Source organism: Cucurbita maxima, unplaced genomic scaffold (genome assembly GCF_002738345.1).
Source record: "Cucurbita maxima cultivar Rimu unplaced genomic scaffold, Cmax_1.0 Cma_Scf00015, whole genome shotgun sequence".
Lineage (NCBI taxonomy): Eukaryota > Viridiplantae > Streptophyta > Magnoliopsida > Cucurbitales > Cucurbitaceae > Cucurbita > Cucurbita maxima.
In genome coordinates, this window is record NW_019272031.1 from 1909994 (window position 1) to 1933914 (window position 23921).

The window sequence follows — 23921 nt, forward strand, 5'->3', positions numbered from 1 at the left end:
AAATTTGACTTTGTAGCAGTAATAATTAAAAGTGTGGGATTTGTAAGCTTCTTGGTTTGTTACTTGTATAGTTTAAGTGTTACGAATGAAAATATACTAATAACCAACTAAAAAATAAAAAGAAAATTCTGTATCTTAAATAAAATTTCAAAAAAAATAATCTCTCTAAGGTATTTGTGAGAATAAAATTGTTGTCTTCCCAAAGATTTAGTGAAAAATCTGCCCATTGCATTTTAGTCGAAACATGACATGGTTTGATGATTTCAGCTTGTAACTTTTTCTGAACTATATGACAATCTATTTCAATGTGCTTTGTACGTTCGTGACAAATTCGATTGGTTGCTATATGCAATGTTGCTTGATTATCACAATACAATAATGTTGATTTGGACAACGAAACTTTCAAGTCTTGAGGAATGTATCTCAGCCAAGTTAACTCTAAACAAGTATTTGTCATAGTTCGATACTCGACTTCTGTTGATGATCTGGACATATTGGTTTGCTTTTTAGAGTTCCAAGAAATAATTGAATTTCATAGGAAGATGCAGAGCCCAGAAATAGATCATCTGGTAGTTCGACAACCACCCCACTCAGAATCGTAATATGCTTGTAATCTCAAGTTGTTTTTAGATGGTAGTAGAAGTCATTGACCAAGAGTACCTTTGATGTATCGTAGAACTTGAAGATCTGCCTCCCAATGTGATTTTCTTGGTTCATGCATAAATTGACTAAGCATATGTACTGAATACACAATGTCAAGCCCGGTAACACTTAAATATATTAATCTGTCAATTAACCGTCTGTATTTGATTTGATTATTCAACTTCTCTCCTTCTGTTGAAGAAAGTTTCAAATTTTGCTCCATAGGAAATTTTTCTGGATGTGCTCCGGTAAGACCTATGCTTGAAGAATGTCTAAACATACTTCCTTTAACACAAAAATTTCTTTTCTAGATCGGAAAAATTCAATGCCTATGAAATATTTCAAATTCTCCAAGTTTTTGATAGGGAATTTTTCAAGTAAACAAGTCTTGAGATGTTGAATTTTTTTGAGATCATTGTCTGTTAACAAAATATCATCAACATAGATAAGAACGGAAAAAAGTACCTCTATTCTTAGTAAACAAAGAGTAATGAACTATTGATTGAGTGTAGCCTACATTTTTGCATAGTGGTAGAGAATTTGGAGAACCAATTGTGAGAAGTTTGTTTTAACCCATAAAGAGACTTGTGTAGCCGACATATTGTATTCTCCCCTGTCGACAAAGACCTGGTGGTAAAGACATATAGACTTCTTCATCTAGATTGCAATGGAGAAAGACATTTTGAACATCCAATTGATGAGTGAACCATTTTCAAGCTGCATCAATAGTGAGTAAGCAACACCTTCAACCTAGGTGTATCCCTTTGCTACCAGCCAAGCTTTATAACGTTCAACAGAACCATCATAGTTGTATTTGATCTTGTACACCCAAAGACAGCCAATACCTTTATGGTTAGGTGGTAAAGGAACGAGAGACCAAGTATGATTACATTCCAAAACTTAAATTTCAGCATTCATAGCCTGCTGCCATAATTGGTCGTCAACTACCACATCATAGTTTTTAAGTTTTATCTGTGCTATAATAAGAGTTAGAAAAGCATGTTGAGTAGGAGAAAAACGAGAGAATGAAAGATAATGATGAATGGAATACTTGGTGTCAGTGCTGGGACCTGAGCTAGAGGTTAAATGATTGGCTGCAGAAGACATCTCATCTCGTTTTTAAAATGATTTTAAGGCGAGACTATTGCAGGGGAATGACAATCAGGGTGGAGAAGTTAGTCATGGAGCAACCCAAAAACTTTATATTTTAATTGATAAAATTTTCCCCATTTAGTTGTTCATTTACTTAAAATGTGTTGGACATATAGTTTATGGGGACTAGGGAATCACACTCAGTAAAGTTTTTGTAATGACCTTGGATTTCTACTTACCTAGAATCGCTACTGTCCTCATAACGTAACCATATTGTGCGAGAATAAGCGCTTAAACTTTATTATAAAACATAAATTTCATCTTAAAATACTGTCATGGACTTGTTTGAAAACATCTTTTAAACTATACACTGAAATATTGAATGAAATAAATAAGCGTTAAAATTAAAAACACCATATTCTAACCTAAGTCTAAAAAATAAGTACAACTACCCTATGCATGTGTCATAGTCTCGAAATATGATGTCATCATCGATTATATAGGGATGTCTTGCCTTTACATAGAAGTAGCACGTGTCTTGGGTATTTTAAGAAATACTCAATAAGTGACTCCACTATTAGGGTTAGATGCAAACACACAATGACCTATCTTATCATTCTATATTCCTTAGGCAATTAACCTAAACGGGCTCTTTGGATGTGTATTTACTATTCTACACATGGTCCACATGTGCAAGTATGGACCCACCAGTCAATTCGCACATCTCCTAGGCCCCTTTCTTGTTCGGCAAGCATTCTCTAGTTAGTTGTTGATGTCAGACACCTGTTTAGGAATAGCGACCATTGCAACATTAGGATAAACATAATGATTGTTTTCCTTCCTGACTATCGCAGCATTATGATAACCATAATGATTGATTTTCTACCTTGTAACGTAATCGTCTGTACCATCATAAAAGGGGGTATTCTCGGATGCATGTACACACAATGATGAATGAGTTCACTATATTTTTCCTTTTTCATTATCATGTATGACAACCCCTCTAGCTTTTTTCTTCATATTATATCATTATCATAACTTTTCATGTAATTTCGGGGATGTGTATCATATCGATACACCTTATTGCATGTCATTCACTCATAGTTATATCATTTCATCAAACATATCATACTATAATATATATCACATCATTCACTTATCATATCATAACATATATATCATATCTCAAACATATCGTCAAACACATCGTACCATAACATATATCATATCATTTACATATCATATCTCAAACAGATCGTCAAATGCATCACATCATTTCATAAACATTTCACAAATATCAAACATAGGACACATGCAGAACCACGGGGGACGTGTCGTCATACAACATCAATTTCTAACCATGCAAATAGTAAAGCCACTTACGTGATTAGCTTAGACTGGTGCCACCATTTTATCCTTAATGAAAGTTCGATATTGTCCTTTGTATCCAAGTCAACCTATGTGAACCCATGACATCAATTTCAAATTCAGTTCTCTACATCGTACAATGGTCCATGTGTTAGATTTCATGTGATCATCAGAGACTTTGCATTAGTAGAGTATTGGAATATTATAAAATCTTCACGATTAATCTCGACCGTAGAGACTATTTTGTAGAGTTTTATTAAACTACAGACTAGTTCTAATCCTTAAATTATATGAATTAAATTTTAATTTTATCAAAATCACACGACCCAACTTTACAATGATGTGCAAGGGTATTTGTGGGTTGAGTTGGATTGGGTTAGGAGGGTTGTACATTTTTCAATCAAAACAACCATTATTAATTAATGAACTCCACCCAACCCAATCATAAATTTTAAATTTTTTTTGATTGGCTTGATTGGGTAATTGATTCAAATTTTTGTTTTTAATAAAGGGAAAATATTTGTTGGTTAAATATCTATTTATATGTTTTTTAAATATTTAATTTAGATGTACCAACTCATTTTCTATAAATATTTAATTTGACACATACGTTTAGTAGAAAAAACAACCTTAAACACTTTAATATTCAGGTCATTTTCGAGTCATTTTTCATAGGTGTACCATTGGCACTTTTTTTCCTCTTTGAGAAAGGGTCATTGTGTCATTCAGAAAAGTTTTTTTTTTATAGTTTTAGTATCTTACTAAATCCACTAAAAATTGTACTAAGCATAAAGTAAGGAAAAAAAAAACATGTACTCATGTCTATAAGATCTCACAATAAGGAACGTTCAAATTTGATGAATTTGACACATATGCTTAGTAAAAAAACCAACATTTAACACTTTCATTTTCGGGCCATTTTCGAGTCATTTTCCATATTTGTACCATTGACACTTTTTTTTCTCTTTGAGATGAGGGTCATTAAATCGTTCACAAAAGATTGTTTTCTCATTTTAGTATTTTATCAAATCCACAAAAAAAATTTATTAAGCATCAAATAAGGAAGAAAAAACATGTAGTCATGTCTATAAAACTCCACCATCTGAACTCTCTTGTCCCACTAGATCTTTATGAGGAGTGTCACAACCAAAGACGTAAGAAATTCATTGGGTAGGCAAAGCAAGCTACAAAAATCAAAGAACAAAAATGTTAAAAAAATTGAACAAACCCCTAGGGCTAAAATTCATAGTAGAGAACTACTCAGAATTCGAGACCTTCCCAAATGCTCAGATAGCAGTATAGACTAGGCCTCAACATCTTAGAGGTTAGAGAAAAACATGTGGTTACCTACTAGGTTAAGGATGGGATGAAAGTATACAAATAGGTTGTTCACTAAATACTTGTATACTCACTCCTCTCTTCATTTATGTTTTATGGTGAGTGATGTTGTTGGACGAGGTTGGGAGTGCTCGAGAGCTGCACTATCACAGAGGGGTGTCGACTCAAGGCATTAGTTTAGTCTGTATTTTCATGGATGGTTATTTTTACACATTTTTTATTACGTTCTCATTCTCCATTTGTAAATAATTTAAACAACACCTATTTTGTAATGTTTTCGTATTGGATTTTGATTATAATGTTGTATGACTTTGATTTGCACAAAATTTTACTATACTTTTGCTTTTATTTGTTTATTATTGTCTTGACTTTTAGTCACGGGTCTGATGACAAGTCAATGTCATGTACAATTTTTAGATGCATTGAATTGCACATGATTTGGGCATCCCTTTCAAATTTTTGGACCCCTTTCACATGGACATGGAACCATGCGAGAGAGTTCGCTAGTTAATCTCCCCTAGATGATGTTCAGATTAGCAAACATCATATTGTCCCACCAAATCATTTTAAGGTAGCGCCTTAATCCAAGACGTTAGACACTCACTGTGTAGACAAAGTAAGCTATTCAGAGTAGAGAACTGCTCGAAACTTCAAGGCCTTCTCAAATGCTAAAATAGCGTAGAGACTAGGCCCAAAGCCTAGAGAAAAAATCTTAGTTATCTACTAGGTTAAGGATGCGATGAGAGTCTATAAGTTTTATACTCACCTCTTTCTACAATTTTTTTTTTAGAGATGAGTGATGCTACTAGTCGAGATGAGGAGTGTTCGAGAGCCGAGCTTTCACATAGGAGTGTCGACTCGAGACGTTAGCTTAGTCAATATTTTTATAAGTTGCCATTTGTAGGCCTTTTGTATTCGGTTCCCATTTCCCATTTTTTAATAATTTGAACTGCACATGTTTTGCAATGTTTCCGTTTTGGATTTTAATTAGTGTTGTATGACTTTGATTAACGCACAATTTTACTGTATTTTTTCTTTCATTTGTTTGTTATTGTCTTGTTTTTTCAGTCACAGTTCGAGATTCGAAACTTTCAAAATTAGGAATACAAAAAAATTAACAAACTAAAATAATTTTTTATATGCAAAAAGTTTAGAAATTAAAAGAAAAACATATAGAGTGATAAAATTCAAACCTATTTAAAACTTGAATATAATTTTTCAACCAAAGGGGTCTAAAATTTCTTACTTCTCATGACAAGTCAAATGTCTGCATGATTTGGGCATCCCCTTCAAATTTTTAGATGCATTGAATTGCTACAAGTTTGACTAACAGTGAGAAGTCAATATTGGCACAGGATTTAGGGTTTGAATGTTGAATGAAAAGTCGTTTGAACGTTGTTCTTTCTTAATTAATTTATATAAATATCTTAATTACCGTCCCGTCTATTTTAATCTGGCACTATTGAATTTCTACTTAAAAGGTGATTTTGAAAGTTAAAATGATCGAGAATATTTTTTAATAATTTACACCTTTAGTAAGGTGAACATAGAATTGTAATAAGAAATCTTAGTTTTCAAACTTCAATATCATTATAATTCAAACTTCTCAACCAAAAATTTAAGAAACCAAAGCACACTCAACCTTAAATGATGGGAAGATTATAGTTGAAAGAGAAAGTATAAAGTTTGAATTCAACCCAAATGATGAGAAAATTAGAGAACATAAGACTGAAAGAGCGTTCTCGAAAGTACAGTGAGGACGAGAGTGCAGTTGGAGAGACAACTAATAGATTTAATGGGCGAGATTTTGTTCCAAATAAAATGGTTTTGGTCTAATTCCAAAGGTTCTATTATCGAAACTGATATGACATATGTTTGACATGCAATATGATGTATTGGTATAATGCACAATCTCAGTATATGCCTGGAAAGTTATGATAAAAATGCTATGATATGAAGGAAAGCAAAATGGCTTGTTTTGCGTGATAATGAAAGAAAAATGTTGGGAGGCAGGAAAACGTCTATACTCTCTTTTATGATGGTATAGAAGCGTACGCTACGAGACAGGAAAACGATCATTATGTTCATTATAATGCTGCAACGATCGCTATTCCTAGCGGCTGTCTGACAACAATGAGAATGCTAGCCTAACCAAGAAAAGGGGTCCAGGAGGTGTACGAACCGACTAGTGGGTCCATACTCGCACGTGTGGCCCGTGTGTAGAATAGTAAATACACATACAATTACCCGCTTAGGTTAGTCGTCTAAAGAAATACGAAAATAAAATGATAGGTCTCATTCATGATTGTTTATATTTGCATCTAACCCCAATAATGGGATCATGCTCAAGTCACATGCTACTTTTATTTCAGGTAAAAGCACGGGGAAGGCAAGTACATAAATCATGACAATGTTCTATGATAAAGTGTACAAAAATCACAATTTGAAACTTTATGTTATATATACCGTAGCAACTTTAAGTTATCTGAAATCTAGGGTCGTTACAATATGTAACAATTTTTTAAGAGGCTGGCTATCGTTTAAAGGACGCTAATTGAGTCAACGTGATCGATTGCTCAAAGTCTTTCCTCACTTGTCCTTAACAATCTCCTACTTTTATGTGGAAAAAATAATAAAGAAAATGTACAAGATAGGCCTAAGAGGGCCAACTTATTATTCAAATTGCATGACGTTTATCTTACGGCAGCCAATTCTCAGCCATCACAGCCATATGCCATTATATATCAATTCTTAGATCATCTAAAATCCTCAACCCAAACTCCAAAACTTCTTCAAACAAAGAAGAAAACTATGTTGAATTCAACCTCTTCCATTCTCCCTCTGCTACTTACCTTACTTGTCTTTCTTCTTTCAGTTTCAGTTTCAAACTCAGCTTTATTGGAGCAAAGTTTTCTGCATTGTCTCTCTACAAATTCTCAACAATCTGTCCCTCCTTTCTCTGTTTGTGCTCCAACCAATGCTTCATTCATCCCGCTTCTTCAGTCGACTGCACAAAACCTCAGGTACTCGGATCCTTCGGTTCCGAAGCCCGAGTTTATCTTCACTCCATTGTACGACACTCATGTCCAAGCAGCTGTGGTTTGCTCAAAGGGCCTCCAAATACATCTTAGAGTGCGTAGCGGTGGTCATGACTACGAGGGTCTTTCTTATGTTTCTCAAATCGAAACTCCTTTCATCGTTGTCGACCTCGCCAAACTTCGGTCGGTCGAAGTAAATATCGAAGATAACACTGCGTGGGTTCAAGCTGGTGCAACGGTTGGTGAAGTTTACTATAGAATCTCAGAGAAAAGCAATGTCCATGGCTTCCCTGCTGGTCTTTGCACTAGTTTAGGCATAGGTGGGCACATAACAGGCGGTGCATATGGGTCCATGATGAGAAAATATGGGCTTGGAGCTGATAATGTCATTGATGCTCGGATCGTCGACGTTAATGGCAGAATTCTCGATCGAAAGGCTATGGGAGAGGACCATTTTTGGGCCATTAGAGGGGGTGCTGGAGGCAGCTTTGGGATTATTCTCTGGTGGAAGTTGCGGTTGGTTCCTGTTCCAGAAACTGTGACAGTCTTCACTGTTCCAAGGACCTTGGAGCAAGGTGCCACTCAAATCTTGTACAAATGGCAGCAAATCGCAGACAAGTTAGATGAAGATCTATTCATTAGAGTCATAATACAAGTAAGCAGTGACAAAACCACAAAACAAAGAACCATTACAACTGCTTACAATGCTCTGTTTCTTGGAGATTCCAATAGGCTCCTCCAAGTTATGGGAAAAAGCTTCCCTGAATTGGGTTTGACATCAAAAGATTGTACTGAAACGAGCTGGATTAAATCAGTTCTTTATATAGCTGGAGAAGCACCAAGAACACCCCCTGAAGTTCTTCTACAAGGAAAGCCACAATTCAAGAGCTACTTCAAAGCTAAATCAGATTTCGTTCACGTCCCAATCCCGGAAGTCGGACTGGAAGGTCTGTGGAAAAAGTTGCTGTTAGATGACATGCCATTTATGATATGGAATCCTTATGGAGGAATGATGAGCAAGATCTCAGAGAATGAGATCCCATTCCCACATAGAAAAGGAAACTTATTCAAAATTCAGTATTTAACATCATGGCAGGGTGGGAATAAAGATGTTGAAAAACACATAGAGTGGATCAGAGAACTTTACAACTACATGGCTCCATATGTTTCCAAGTCTCCAAGAGCTGCATATGTAAACTACAGAGATCTTGATTTAGGTATGAACAAGAAGAACAATACAAGTTTGGCCCAGGCTAGCGAGTGGGGCAATAAATATTTCAAGGACAACTTCAATAGGCTGATAAAAGTAAAGACAAAAGTTGATCCTGATAACTTTTTCAGACATGAACAGAGCATTCCACCATTTGCAGTCACTAAATCATTCAGAAAGACAAGAAAGTTCAGAAAGAGCGGTAGTAACTAGTATGCCAACAACAATAAGCCACCAGTTAATAAAACTTATATCAGCGCTATCTAAGTAATGTAGAAGAGAAAATGAGGTTTTAAGTACTTACTGCTGTAGTAGACTGAACAATAGTTCTTCATCTTCTTTCCTTTTCGTGTCAAACTGCAGGTCAGCGTGTGCTTTCACAACTTACAATTATGTTTTACCTATAAGTGATGAGCGTCATGACACGATATCAATGTGGCATGGCTCAACATTTTGGATGTTGCAGAGCAAACTCGCACGTTTATCACTTTAGAGTATTTTGTCTCTACAAACCTCAACCGTTCATTGAAACATTAATGAGTCATCTGAACTCTGATACATCAATAACTCCTATCTGCTCATAACACCAAGCACTGAACTAAATTGAATTAATTTCTAAGACTAACAAATAACTTGACTTGTATATTCAAGACCAATTGTAAGTACTTAAAAATTAACTCAGAAACCTACAGATCTTCTGGGGCCATTCAAAGAGACCGGTTGAAAGTTGGTCGCTGGTGACTGTATGAAGGTCCCGTTGGTTGGTTGGTCATTTGTGTTCCTCCATTTGTGTAACATTGTCTATAAGTTTCAAAAAAGTGCAAACTCGATGGATCAGCAGGTACCAACAGATTACGCCTAATCTGCACAATAATTTCTGTGACAGTAATAATAACTGTTGATACTATTGATCTCAAAAGTACACGTCAATTACCACTAAGCTAGGAAAACTTTGACAACTAAAATATACCTTTTAGATACAACTCAACGACTATTGATTTCCTTGTTTCTTTGTCACTTGAACAGTAAGAGTATATGGCCACAAATCAGACCGAAGACTACATGAGTGCAAGTCGAACGCCAAATTTTCTAAAACTGGAAATTACCATGATAATTTACAAAACTTGATCATATCCACACGTAAATACAGTACATAAAAGTATATGTACCCTCTCCCTCTTTAAAATGTAAAAGAAAACTAGACTAAGCTACCGATATGGACAGATCCTCAATTTCCCTAAATATCTACAGGTAGTTGAATCCTCAAAAATTGGTTGTGATTGCTCTTACTTGTCCATGCCTGAAAAATAGGTCGCAACCTCAGTTGGTTTAAGGTTGCATCGTGAAAGGAAATCAAATATCAGCTCACACTGCAAACAGCAACTTGTAAAGTGTTGCAAGACAACTCCTTCTGTTTTGGGCTTAGGAAAGAAAACCACGTCTTTATTAAGTTAACCTCACCATATTGATTCAAAGAGGCTGGATAGCCTACTTCATCTTGAATGATTGTTTCAAAATCAAAAGGGAGAAGACCTAATAAGGCAGAAACAACGGCAATTTGAACACAAAGACCAGATTTAATGGTAGTGTCCAGGCAAAGAAAGGCTGACAAATTAGATCTCAAGATCTTAACTCCTCCGTCTTCGAAGCCTCCAGTAGCCACACCAAACCTACAATTCAAAGTTGAAAATTAATATAATCGGATGGTAAAGAGTCTAGGAATATAGGTGTAAGCTAGGTAGCTGAAATACTAGTTATTCAGCCCACACACAGCTAAAGTTTAACACTCGCTGACAGAGGCCTATGCCAGCTAATAAGCTTCCTTTTGGTGCACAAGTTTCATTTCTAATATATTTAGAACAAGATTTAGCATTAGAAATGAGAAAATTTATTCCAGGAGAGATTTGCAGTGTTTTACCTCCCAAGTTGACCCAGAAGAATCACAAATGGAAGACTCTCCTTAACTGATGACTTCAAAAATTCCAGCAGCTGAGAGATAATGTTAGCGAATGTCCAATTCCAGCCCTGCAATTGAAAAGCAAACCAGAAGCAATCTCAGTTTCGGATCTAACAGGATAAACAGCATCATGTTCCATATCTCTCGAGATTAAATATCAATTATCAAATAATGAAATGGACATTTACAAGAATTGCAGGTAAAGGAAAGCAATCCCTTCCAACACTCAAAAGATTTCAAGGTTTCTAAAATTACAACTGAACCTTAAAAATGAGATTTGTACAATTACAAATTGAAAATATGACATACATATACCTAACAGAATAATAACTAAAAAAACAACTCTCAAAAAGATGTTTGGGCATGTGTGTACCACAAGAAGAGAGAGAGAGAGAGAGAGAGATCAAACAGTGCCATTAATGATAAGTATACAACAGAAGCAGCTACTAGGAAACCAAATCAAATCTCTCTCAATGACTGAACACAGAATACCTCTCAATAATTAAACACAAGTATCAAATACTGTGACTAGTCACTTACGTCATAGAATATAGTTGAAACGTTGTATTTCAGGGGCACAGAGGATACAACAATATGGAAGCTTGATTACTCTGGGGATTTTTCATCTAAACCGCTTTTCCTATGCTGCAGTTTCAAAGGGATTCTTAAACAAGAAAATTTCAAAGACAAAGTTTGAAGCATCAGGTGCCAAAGAAGATTCAAATTTTCTAATCTTGAATCCAGTGCCAAACTAGTTTGCTTATGGTAATACCCAATTTTTTTTTATGCTGATCCAAAATAAGGGAGATTTCAAGAGCTCCCACTTGAACCCTACAACTCAGACCAAATTCATACCTCCCCTCACACCGAAAACATTCCTTTAAACCTAAACATTCCGAAATCTAGCAGAAATTTTTAGGATTTCTTGAGACAATTTCAAGATTCCTGGGTATCCGATCACTCATTGAAGAATAACTTGGTCTAAACGCAAGTGGACAAGGTCTGAAAGTAAAGCCTAAAATCATCTATATGACAGTTTTTTTTTTCTATTCCATCATATTCAAAGCGATCTGCTAAAACAAGAAGTCAGTCCTCAAATCATTGACAGACTATGTTAAAATTATTAATAGTGAAAGGTGAGGACCAGTACCATGTAGCATGCTAGCAGTTCAACCAATGAGATGGCATCGGTAATATCACACAGTGTGGGATTGAAGAGAGACCATGAATCATCATCAGACACCCTATACTTTTTTAAACAACAAGATGCATCACAGTCCAAATACAATGCTGGATGGACCTCTTGACCACTTAAATTTTCACAAGGAATCTGGTTGGCTATATTCTTCTCGGACAAGGATTCTGGATTTATTGAACCAGTTGGATTTTCTAAATCTTCAGCCAATGCATTCTTATGAATTAATCGCAATAGAAATGACACAGCCATGGGCATAGACATAATGTTAGCTGAAAAGGGGCAATAAGCGCATTGAACAAACTCTGTTCTACAATTTCCTTTGGGTGGGGTGAAAGAAGCATCATCTGATGATCCGACCACCTCAAGATGCGTGATTATTGATTTCAAGACAGCCATCAGAGTAGAGTAACCTTCCAAACTGAAAAACTGATCTCCACCAATATGTGCAAAAATATGCAACATTGTTAACACCAATGAAGACTCATACCTGCAGATCCTTAAAATACTGTATGATACCTCCCAAAGAAAACCAGTACGATGAACTGCTTTAGAAATTGATGCCAGTATGGAACTCCCTGCGATCAAATAGTTCGTTGATGCTGGTGTCAGTGACAATGCTCTGTTTACACCGTCAACAGAGATATTCACCCTCAAAACACCCTCAATCGATGTCTCCAAAGAGGCATCAATACATGATAAGATCCGTCCATCTATTATGAAGTCTTCTATGAGGGCAAGTAACTCATCCAAACAGAGCAATTCAGTAAACAAGCTTCTTATTTCCACATCAAGCATTGCTACCAACATGAAAAAAGGAGGAAATATGGAAAATATCATTAATATGAAACCAAAGAAAAAGAGAATGAAAATCTGTTTAACATTAGTCACTAAGAGAAAAAAGAAGGTACCTTCACATATGTGCCCCGAAAATGAATCCAAGTAGGTATTGCAGTTCAGAAAGTTCCCATATTTATGCACAGCAACAACATTGAAGTTGAGCAGCAACAAGGAAAAGAAAACACAAGCCTTCTCCCTGAAAGTCATTATTAGTAATTCAATTCTCTTAGAAAGCAAGAAAATAATTCTGAAATTTTAAGGATCTCTCTTAATCTTTTTGGGGAGGAGGGAATCATGAAATAGAAAATGTTTCCTAAGAGCAGTAACTATTTGCACTGGTACAGATAACAAAGATACAAGATAAGTCAGTTTGCAGATCAAATGAAACAACTTACATTGGTAAAAGTTTATGCTCCATGTTAAGGGAAGCCAAGATCTCTTGCACCATCCACTCTTTTTTACTAGTCAAAGAACTCCTCTTTGAACAAGCCTTAGTTGCTGAAAAAATTCTGGAGATGCTGCGGCAGTCTTTTGTATTAGAGAAAAGGACACAAAAATCAGGGATAGAGTTGTCCAGGGTTCCAGATTTTATTGCTGATGCTCCCACCCCTTCACAGCCAGAAAGAGGAACATTTGTCCCAGGCTTCTCTACAGTAATCCCAATCTGATCAAGACAGTTTTCTTCTGCATGTACAATGTCGCAAAGATCACTCCCATGTCTCCCTTGCATAAAACATGGATCAAGATGACGTTTACTGCTATGAATATCTCCTAACAAGCCAGAGTTGCAGTGTTGGGTATAATTGGACTTGATCTCAACATCCATGACATCATAGCTATGCAATTGTGGCTGACCTTCTTCATGGCGTTCATCTAGTAAAGGCTCAAATTCATTCAAAGTAGATGTTTCAGCGCCAGGAATATAAATATCTGGAAGTGAAGGGGACAGTGGCATTTCCATTGCTCTCCTGTAGCATTCCTCATCAGCGGCACTATCCAAATCTAGCAATTTCATATAGTCTCCATCTGATATATTCCCAAGAGTTCCCAGGGTTTGAAGTTCACTTATGGCAGAATTATTAAGTTCCTCTGAACAAGGCTGCAAATTGTCTGTAAGTTTGCTGACAGGTTGAGAAGGTTGTCTACCAAAACTTTCAAGCGCACGAACTTCAATGTTAACTTGAGTCTCCATCTCGTTATCATCAAGCAACTGTTCCCTTGTTTTCTTCGGGCACAAAGTCTTTCTCTTCTTCCGGGCCTTCTTATCAGCAGAAGGATCTTGAAACACGTTTGATATTACATGTCCCCTCTTTTCTAAGGGCTTCTCTGTAGGGCTGTTTAAAGCATGCAAAAGAGACAACTTCTCTTCAATCTGAGAATGTATTTTTCTACTCTCATGATATAAACATTCAATGTTTTCAACAGCTTCAATGGTCCTTTTTCTCTTTTGTTGTTTTTCGTTAGCTCTTCCAACATGATTTTTAATAGGACTTCTGACACTATTTTCTGCCATCCTAGCAATTTCATTGTCTTTCATCTCACTAACTTCACCAGATACATTGGATATTTTTGGTTTCATAATCAAGTTCTCTCCAACCAATTTCGCTGCTGTCAAACAAAGACCGGCCTTTTCCTGTGAGCCGGCCAACTGACCATCAGAAAAAGATGCCGTACTTGAATTGACTGCACAACTTTGGAACATTTTTCTGTCAGAGTTTACAGGATGAGCCTCCAACCTAGATTCAATACCTGATAAAGATGTGACATGATTCCCTCCAGATAAAGGAAGCAATGGAGCGTCATGTTGTGGGGTAGTCTGCCTGAAAGTATCAGGCAACCAAGTTTTGAAAGGCTCTATAGCATGTAGATTCTTATCTGCATACAAACTTCGCAAGTTCTCAGCATTCTTTGTCTGTGAACCATTCAATATGGAATGAGTGTTTAATCAAAAGTGAGTAGAGCATAGTAAGTAACAACAGCCCTTGGAGAGTAAAGAGCCCGCATTATAATAGAGCCTCCTACTCAGCAAGATAATCACTGAAAAAGACTCATACCTATATGCTAATATGTTTTGTTGTCTGTAATTATATTTGCAACGAATTAAGCAATCAGTGGAATAGAAGAGGATTATAATAACTCAACTAAAACTGAATATGCAATCATAAACAACTTGCTACCTCAAATCTTGATCAAGACATATGTGAAAGAAGATAAACAAGAAAACAAGTGAAGAAGGTGAAAGAACATTAATATCATCCCACCTTTCAGAACTTCGGTAGTAAAACAAAAGCGGGGGAGGGTTACCCTTAAGACAATTTCATTTTAATCAGCTCCACGTGAAGTATAGCAAAACTATGAATCTAGAGTCAATATGATTACCAACTTATTCTGAACTGGCAAGGCTAGTAGAAATTAGAGTTAGCAGAAACCTGATTGAGACTATTACCAACCTACATCTGCAATTAATTGGAGTGAAAAGTGGGTAGATCAATTCAACACAAGGAATGACAATAGTGTGATGACATTGTGCCTTTAGAAGTGAGTAAAAATATAACAATAAATATAGCCAACAGTTCTACTGTATGTACAAGATTTAAAAAAAGGTAAAAAAGTAATTGAAAAGGAAAAACCAACCTTTTCCAAGTCATCATTACCCTTAGCACCAGTAGAGGCAAATTTATGTAGGTTGTCCAAGTAGTTTGACAGCTGAACAAACTTTAGTTTAAAACGACCCAGTTCATGCTGAATAATGGAATGATGCGTATTTTCCAAGTTAGCCACTTCTCTAGCATGTTTCAATCGCGTCTTCTCAAACTTTAGCTTTTTTTTCAACAGCTTCATTTCTGCACGTTCAGAACTCATGGCATGTTCAAAAGAAACAGCAGATGCATCAACTAATTTCCTAGAAGACTTTAATTCACGTAAATTCTTTTGAAGTTTCTCAACTTTCCTTTTCTTTTCTTCCAACTCGAGAGCCAATTTATCGGCACGGCATTGTTCATCCATGGCCTTCTTGCGATAAATCTCTAAATGTTTTTTCAGTTCTGATGATTTCATTATGTTGGAATCCACTGGCTTCTCCTTCATAATCACCAGATCTCCATCCATCTTATGCATTATGTTAACCTCCTTATCCTTCAAAAACTCAAAAGCCAACTTTAATTCATTTGCATTTTTCTGTATCACTTCCAACCAAGGTTTAACATTCTTTTCCACAGCCTTACCATCAGTTTTCTCGTCATGTTGGCCACAACAAGATTCAATAAAAGTTTTCAAGGTCTGAAGTTCTTTGACCTGCTTCTGCAATTCCTCAATCTTGCAAGTCTTTCTTTCCAATTGCTGAAATAAGTTTTCAGCCTTAGATTGTTCTTCCTCAGCCTGCTTCCTGTTTGCTTCAGCTTGCACCCTTGAAGCATGTGCTTTAGACATTTCGGAATTTGCACGCTCTCTCTCTTTGGAAGTCCTTCGCTTTTCTATCTCTAGGCCTTTTTTAACCTCAATTAGTTTAGATGTTTCGCTTTCCAACTTTAACTTTGTTTCTTCATATTCTTTTTTTAACATCTCTAGCTGTTGTCTGCATTCTTTAACCTTATCCAATTCAGTTTTGTGAAGCTTCCTTAAGTCACTACCCTTACTCCTTTCAATCCTAACTGATTTCAAAGTTTGAGCAGCCTCCTCTTTCCTCACTTCAGCATTTTTCCTTTCAGCATCTGTCTTTCTCTTCTCTGTCTCTAGAAGTTCGTTTAGATGGCTGATTTCCTTCTTACCCTCAGCAACAAGAGCATTAAGATGCTCTACTTCCCTACAAACTTTAACTGCATCTACATCGTTTTGTCTCAATGAAGAAATGTGAGATTTCAAGTCCAAAATTTCCCTCTCCAAAGAAACTCTAATAGCGGATTCTTTTTCTTTTCCCTCTCTCTCAATGGAAGCTCCAGCCTTCTCCTCCTCATATCCTACACCCATTAATTATCAAAATTAAAAGAAGTAGTAGTAGACACAAAATAACATCATCCAAGTGTAGCCCTTCTTAGAAAACCACAAGCTCAACAGCTAAACTAAAAGATCTTTTTATCTCCAGTGTTTTTAGAGCAAGATGCAAGGTGATACAAAAACCAAATCGATGAATATACCAAGAAGCATAACTTTTTCATTGTATAAAGGTTGAAATCAAATCGATTTCTCAAGTAAAACCACTCAAAACAAAAGAAGAGATGGGAATTAAACATTTGGTGTCATTTGTCTGTTAATCAAATACATATGAAAATAGGGCCACTGGGAAGGAAAAATTTTACAACCGACTGTATGATAAAAATATTCTCAAATTGTCATAAACAAAAGAAAGATATAAAAAGTCTAGCTTTGTTTCACGCTTCGTTATTCTATTAACCATATGTCACATCTCCATGCTAGTGTTGGCAGAAGTATCACAAATTCTACAATGAATACATGTCTTACAGAAGTTCCGTTATTAAAAGATACAAAAGCAGGCAGAGGAAAATAATCATGATTGAGATTCTACCTTTTTTAAGATTAAGATTCTCCGCCTGAATCCTATTGATTTGTTGCTGAAGGAGCTTGACTGCCTGCCGTAAAGCATTTCTCTTCTCTTCTACCTCGGTGCACTTATCTTTCCACTGCGCCCATAACAACCATAATGAAATGAAACGAAATACAAACAAAAAAATCACCAAAAAAAAAAAAAAAAAATGGCAGAAGAGGAAGACGAAAGAAAAAAAGAAAACCTTACTCTTTTACAGCAGGAATTAGCCGATTCAGGGTTCGGTACGAAATCGTCCAGCATTTCCAAATGCCCTAAAGAACAAATGATTAAACAAGAGAAGTCGAATTGCTGCACTTAAAATCTTACAAACTCATAACTAAAACTTCGCAAGGAAGTACCAGATTATCGAAAACGTGGAATCGGTCGCCGGAAATTATTGAACAGCATGAGTTCAATAATCATCCACTTGTTAGCATTCAGCGCAGTGAAATCCTAGAGAAACAAGTTCCTCAAACTTAGTTTCAAGTATTTGAATGAAAACACTCGAGTACCACTTCAGGCGATCATCGCAAAAGCCAGTCAATGGAAGTCGGTTTAAAACTTTTATCTGCTGTAACGGATGGATGGAGCAAACACAAAATTGATCAAAGATTTTAGCATTGGCTTCACTGAAGTATTAACAATCCCTTCCTCGATCGTTGGATTCGCAGCGGTAAAGTTTATAATTGGTATTGTTTGAACTTCAAACAAGAATCAATGTTCTCTGCAACATTTTGGTTCCTTTTCATTGGTTAGGGCTTTAACAGAACCGTGACATGAAAATGAGAAAAAGCGGTGCTGGCAAATTGGTTCTGTTCCCGGTTTGAACAAAACCGAACCGATAAAACCCCAATTCGCCGCTTACTTATAAAACAAAAAAATAAAATAAATAAATGTTCTTATTTACCCTCGTTGGATTAATAGATTTTTTTTTTTATTCAAGTCGGTTAAATTGGTAACCCAATTCAATCTATAAAAAAATTTATAATCCAATACGACCCAAAAATTAAAAAAAAATATATTTATCCACCATTTATAATTTTTCGAATACGATAAAGATAATTAAAAGTTCACAAACAAATACAAATCATTCTTACTCTTCACAAACAAAAAAAAAAAAATCAAAAACAACTAACTAGAATTGTAATATATTAACGTAGTTTAATACTCTCATAAAACTAAAAACAACTAAAATATCGTCACTCGTTAAGAATTATTCAAGAATTGAAATTGAGTTGCGAACTAGAATTGTAATATATTAACGTAGTTCAATACTCTCATAAAACTAAAAATAATTAAAATATGACCCTCGTTAAGAATTATTCAAGAATCAAAATTGAGTTTAAAAAAAAAAATTAAAGTATTATAACAAAAATAAAATATATTATAATTGAAAAGTTCTAAATTATTATATAAATAAAAATCAATTTTTAAATTATATACACAATTTTTATTTAATTAATTATTTAATTTTCAACAACATTTAAAAAATAATTTTTAACTCTTTTGAAAACTATTTTTGTTGAAAACTATTTTTTTGAAATATATATTAAAATTCAACGACTAATCTTAATTAAATATTTTAAAATATTATTTAAAATAAATAAATAAAAACGTCACGAACACCCTTGAAAATAATTTGATATGTAAATTTATTTTATTCTCGAGTATAACGTAGTCAAATATGCTTCCGATTATATTTTACGAGAATGATATAAACTTTAAAATTTTAAAACAAAACGTTACCATAAGAGTTTAACCAAAATTTAATACAAGATTTAAGTACCATCTTCCTTATTTTATATTACATTAGAACACTTGAGGCCATACAAAAACTATACTACATAATAATCTTAGAACATACCAATTCAAGATACACAGATATATGATGGCAGGATAAAATCGAATTCAAAGTTGGGCAATTTCACACCATCCCGACGACGCCACACGACAGGAACGAATAAATCAAGCAATAAGTAGGCAGAAGAACAAAGAATAATGTTGAGAATCAATCAATCTCAGGAAGTTGCAGTCATAACCTATTGCTACTGATACAACACTACACCTGCTGCAGAAGTGGGTCATCGTCATCGTCATCGTCATCGTCATCGTCATCGTCATCGTCATCGTCATCGTCATCGTCATCGTCATCGTCATCGTCATCGTTTCTCAGCTACTTTTGAAGGTGGAGGCAATGTTCCAAACACTTTGTCCCATAGTGATGAAGTAATTCCAAAGCCTAGTGTTTGGATTCTGAAGTGATGGTTCAAGTGGTATTTCTGTACAAACAAATCAACCCATTTCCAGATTTCTTATATATAACAAAACTTGTATCAACTCCTACCTTCTAACATCTGTAATGCAATATGTATGTATGTATGTATAGGTGTACTCATATAAATACCGATATACGCTTTTTGTCATACAAGAACTACATCTAGAGTGCTATAGTTCAACTGTCCTTGCCAGTTGGATTTCATTTTTTAACGTGTCGAAGACCCGAAAGTGATTTGGATGGTATTGATTACCCATTTTGATCAAGTGGTCGGTTTGCTTTTGAGGGATCCTCAATTCAGCCTTATTATATAGTCTATCTCCTCCCATAACGTGATTCATGAAATCGTTCCTTGCCAACCAAGGTAATAAAGCCCACTATTTTCTAAGTTTGATGGGAGAAGTTTCGTCAAAGAGACTTATTTCTATGTCGAGGCACTACCACAAAGTGAGTCTTAATCAATAAGACGATTTCTCTTTTCCTTTCATGGTCCTCGACCAAGTGAAAGCAGATGCAAATGACTTAGTGTAATAGCCCAAACCCACCGCTAATCGATATTATCTTCTTTGGACTTTCCCTTTTAGGCTTTTCCTCAAGGTTTTTTTAAAACACGTTTGCGAGGGAGAAGTTTCCACACCTTTATAAAAAATGTTTCGTTTTCCTCTCCAACCAATGTGAAATCTCACAATCCACCTCCCTTTGAGACCCAACGTCCTCGCTAGCATTCGTTTCTCTCTCCAATCAATGTGGGACCTCACACTTAGGCAAGCACTTGAACTAGCAGATCCGCTTAAGAAAGCTTATCAGAGATCAACAGTTCAATATCAATGTTTACTGGAAATTAACTGGAACTAGCAGCCCATTACAGACTTGTATCAGAATGTGTATAATTCTCTCTTAGATCAGACGATTTGTATATCAGTCCTGCTTTGACTAACATGGGGGAAACATATGCATAATAAATGTGTTCTCATTTAATGGCATGCTTAAAATCCTAGCAAATTTAATACGCACCTTAAGGTTTCGTGCCGTCTCTCCAGATGGCTGGCCGTGATGAAGGTAGTGATGGGTAACATCATACATCACGTAGCCCAGCAATCCACCTCCAACCAAACAAGGTGTGGTAGATGGAGTGGCAAAAAGCTTTATCAAGTTCCAGAACTGGTAAGTCATGCAAGGAAAATAATTAGGATGACAAGGAAAAGAATTCATGAAACCGAGCTAATTACAAAAGGTGATTAGATGGCTGCTACAGGATTATGCAAGCGTGAACCCACACGTTCACCACAACATGATAAAATAAACTTTCATAGTAAGATTTATATTCATTGGATTCATGTTCATTATGGTATGAACACTAAGCACCAAAGACTAATGACTGTTTATGCCAAGAAGATTTGGTTTTATTTACTAACGACTTCTTTTTTTTTCCCCCCCAAGCGATGCCATGTTAACACGACCACAATAAGCACTCGTACGTATCTATGATCCAAATACCCCCATAACGACTGTGCAGGAAAACGTAGAACGACAAACATTTCAAAAATAATCCCATTCAACACACTAAAGAACAATTGGCCGCAACCGAACAGGAAAGAACAAGGAGAAGATCGACATACTGGAAAGAGCAGAATAGCAGTTGCAGCAGGAGGGAAAACGAGTCGCAAGCTATCCATTGGGTGTTTGTGGTGGCAACCATGAAGAAGATAGTGTAACGTGTTTCCCCTAAAGCATCCAATTCCAAAATGGTTTGAATCATCTTAATTTGCAAGTGAAAACCAAAACAATGAAAAATTTCTAGGCAGTGTTTAGGTTACTAACCAATAGCTCTTGGTTTTGATATGGAAAAGAAATCGATGAAGAGTATATTCGAGTAACGTCCACACAAAAACTCCAAATACCACCATCAAAAATAACTCTAAAGGAGTATGACCCATCCTGTAAGACATTGATATGAACCAGCAAACAACTGGCAGCCAAATGGAAGGAATCGCCCACCAAGCTGTACGAGTCAAGAACTATTTTGCACTCAAACAAAAAATACTTCGTTAATCATCGACACGTAATCTCGATAACTTCTCGAACATTGGGGGGAAATCAAATTCTTTTGAAAACCAATAAGCTCTGCCATACCTCCCAGAAATCACTTTCGAAAAACCGTGGCCCTTCTTTGCTGACAATGGGCTGGTGAACCCATTCCTGATAATCTTCTCCAAGATGTCCTACCTGATAAAGAAATGAAAGTTCATTTCTGTAGCAAGTTGAACTGCTAAGAATATTATGCCAACTTTCATAAAATTTTATCATTTCCAATTTCTTTCGAGGTAGTATCACAAGAACATAAACCGAAGAACATTACAACCACCAAATAACATCTATGACACAGAAATTTTCATTATTGGGCAAGAAAAGGTTCATTTCAGCTCGAAAGGCATAAGTCTAACCAACCATTTTCATTTGCATCCAAATTCTGAACCAGATTTATTCATAATATAAACACGATCGAACCGACATTGTCGCTACCTGGAATACAAGTGGCTTATTCAAATCAACAGTGAATCCCTGTGCTACCATCTTGGCCTAGACGCAGCTGCAGAAAAGAACTAGAGGATTAAACGAAGTAATCGAAACCGACACTTTTGCCTACAATAATTTGATATCACCAAGGAGCAGCAGCATAGAAGGAAATAGTTCAGACTTTGTCATGTTTCTCAATTGATAACTCTTAGATATCACACTGAAACTTCACTCAATAAAAGAGAACTTTATTCATTCATCTGCTCCTGTTTTCTTCTAAATAAACACATGAAACATTACACATTTTACACTTAAAAACCAAGAATCCATGCTGTAATTGTTCGTATTAGAGCATCAAAAGGCCATAATCTCAAAGTTTAAGCCAAGAAATAAATGAAAACCCACATCGATTCAGGTGGGGAAACCCTAGCTCATTTCTCCACAATTCACAAAAGAAACAGAGAGAAACGTAAATCAGAAGAAATTCCAGAAAATCCCTTCTCCAACACTCATAAAAAAAAAGGCCCACACTAAATGAAAACCAAAGAAAAAGAGCCCACGACGCTACTCCACAAACGAATCGAAAGAACAAAACAACCTACAAACCACAGATCTACAAACAGCCACGGAAACCTAAGAGACGAGAAAAACAGTGACAAACCGGAAAATGGAAATGTAGGTTCGGCAGAAGTGGCGGCGGCGGCGGAAGCGGCGGAAGCAGCGGCGATCTTTCTCGCTGTAGACAATGAAGTACCTCCACCACCACGACGGCGGCCACCGGAGAAGGAAAGTGAGGGAGTCGGGAGTGGCAGTGTGGTATGGGGAGGAAGAGAAAAGGAGCGGAAGAGTAACGCTAAAATAGGGGTTGAGATCTGGACCGTCCGTTGAGAACATGCATCCGACGAAAACGGCCAGCAGATTCGCATAGTGGAATCTGCGGATGCCAGTCTGGCAGGATTTGCCACACCTCCGAGACCACGGTTTACGGGCATCCAGGATGGCGATGGACCAAATTTTGTGTGTCTTTTAGTGTCTTTCGGGCCAATTGAACCGTTTTCATAAATTGGGTTGAGTTGAACTCTTAGCTCGGTTTGCTTACGTATGAATTGTTGGTTTAAAACTCCAATTTCACCTACTTTTATCCACTTCTCAGCTCTCGCATCGATGAACAACGTAACGAAATGCGATACTTAGTGTAAATTGTAGGATCCCATGAACCATCAAACCTCTGAACGCAAGTTGCACTTGGAGCCTTCTAGCTAAGGACACGTTTGCCTGGGCATCATGCATCGCTGCCCCCGCATGCAATACCCACTTGGGTTTGTTGCACTATCAATGGCACAGTTAGCCTTTTGTGCGCACCTTCGTGCGATTGACTTAAAATTAGAGTTGTAACAACCTTAAATTGATTGTATAATAAACCGACTTTGTTCTGCATGGAGTTTAACACATGGATCAATGGACTAATATAAATTAGAAAAATAATTTTATAGAAGTTTGAACTTGAGATTTATGTCATGAGTTCACATAGGTTGACTTGGATTTCAAATGATAGAATCGAACTTCATTAAGGATGAATTAGTGACAACAATATAAGATAGAGTAGAAATTGTATGAGTTATGAAGATGTATGAGTTGTATCATATGAAACATTATGACGTTATTTCATATTAAGATGATGTACATATATTAAATGTCATGATACATTATGACGATGATTTATTTTCTAAGACACAACCCAAATTAATGTTAATGATGATGTAGGTATGAAGGTCAATGCATGCATGTTACCTAGGGTAATGTGCGAACGGAGTATAAGGGCATGTCATTAGAGTACTTTCTTATTTATGATGATGAATACGGATGCATACACTATGATGACGATGATGATCACGCCTCGCATGAC

The 23921-nt window shown here is 36.1% G+C and overlaps 3 protein-coding genes across 10 annotated transcripts; 1 reads left to right on the forward strand and 2 right to left on the reverse strand.

Moving 5' to 3' along the window:
* Positions 1-6981: 6981 nt before the first annotated feature.
* Positions 6982-9027, forward strand: LOC111490401 (berberine bridge enzyme-like 13). Its single transcript, XM_023139006.1, has 2 exons — positions 6982-8900; positions 8938-9027. The coding sequence occupies exons 1-2, from the start codon at positions 7252-7254 to the stop codon at positions 8957-8959; spliced, it is 1671 nt and encodes a 556-aa protein (XP_022994774.1). The 5' UTR covers positions 6982-7251; the 3' UTR covers positions 8960-9027.
* Positions 9028-9032: 5 nt separating this feature from the next.
* On the reverse strand, positions 9033-17963 carry LOC111490360 (protein MLP1-like). Of its 5 annotated transcripts, XM_023138945.1 has the most exons (11): positions 17583-17963; positions 17431-17495; positions 17203-17317; positions 15315-16636; positions 13076-14592; positions 12752-12876; positions 11796-12640; positions 10607-10713; positions 9979-10358; positions 9659-9783; positions 9033-9551 (listed from the first exon to the last, which is right to left on the reverse strand). In XM_023138945.1, the coding sequence occupies exons 2-9, from the start codon at positions 17482-17484 to the stop codon at positions 10049-10051; spliced, it is 4395 nt and encodes a 1464-aa protein (XP_022994713.1). In that variant the 5' UTR covers positions 17485-17495; positions 17583-17963; the 3' UTR covers positions 9033-9551; positions 9659-9783; positions 9979-10048. The 5 variants fall into 5 exon arrangements, with proteins under 5 accessions (XP_022994713.1, XP_022994715.1, XP_022994714.1 ...); XM_023138947.1 differs by lacking the exon at positions 9659-9783 and having other exon boundaries at positions 9033-9546; XM_023138946.1 differs by lacking the exon at positions 9659-9783.
* A 1025-nt stretch (positions 17964-18988) lies between these two features.
* Positions 18989-22956, reverse strand: LOC111490467 (dihydroceramide fatty acyl 2-hydroxylase FAH1-like). Of its 4 annotated transcripts, none has more exons than XM_023139106.1 (8): positions 22677-22956; positions 22022-22088; positions 21632-21724; positions 21320-21516; positions 21118-21223; positions 20513-20659; positions 19367-19502; positions 18989-19302 (listed from the first exon to the last, which is right to left on the reverse strand). In XM_023139106.1, the coding sequence occupies exons 2-7, from the start codon at positions 22070-22072 to the stop codon at positions 19383-19385; spliced, it is 714 nt and encodes a 237-aa protein (XP_022994874.1). In that variant the 5' UTR covers positions 22073-22088; positions 22677-22956; the 3' UTR covers positions 18989-19302; positions 19367-19382. The 4 variants fall into 4 exon arrangements, with proteins under 4 accessions (XP_022994874.1, XP_022994871.1, XP_022994873.1 ...); XM_023139103.1 differs by having other exon boundaries at positions 19361-19502; XM_023139105.1 differs by having other exon boundaries at positions 19355-19502.
* Positions 22957-23921: the final 965 nt, after the last annotated feature.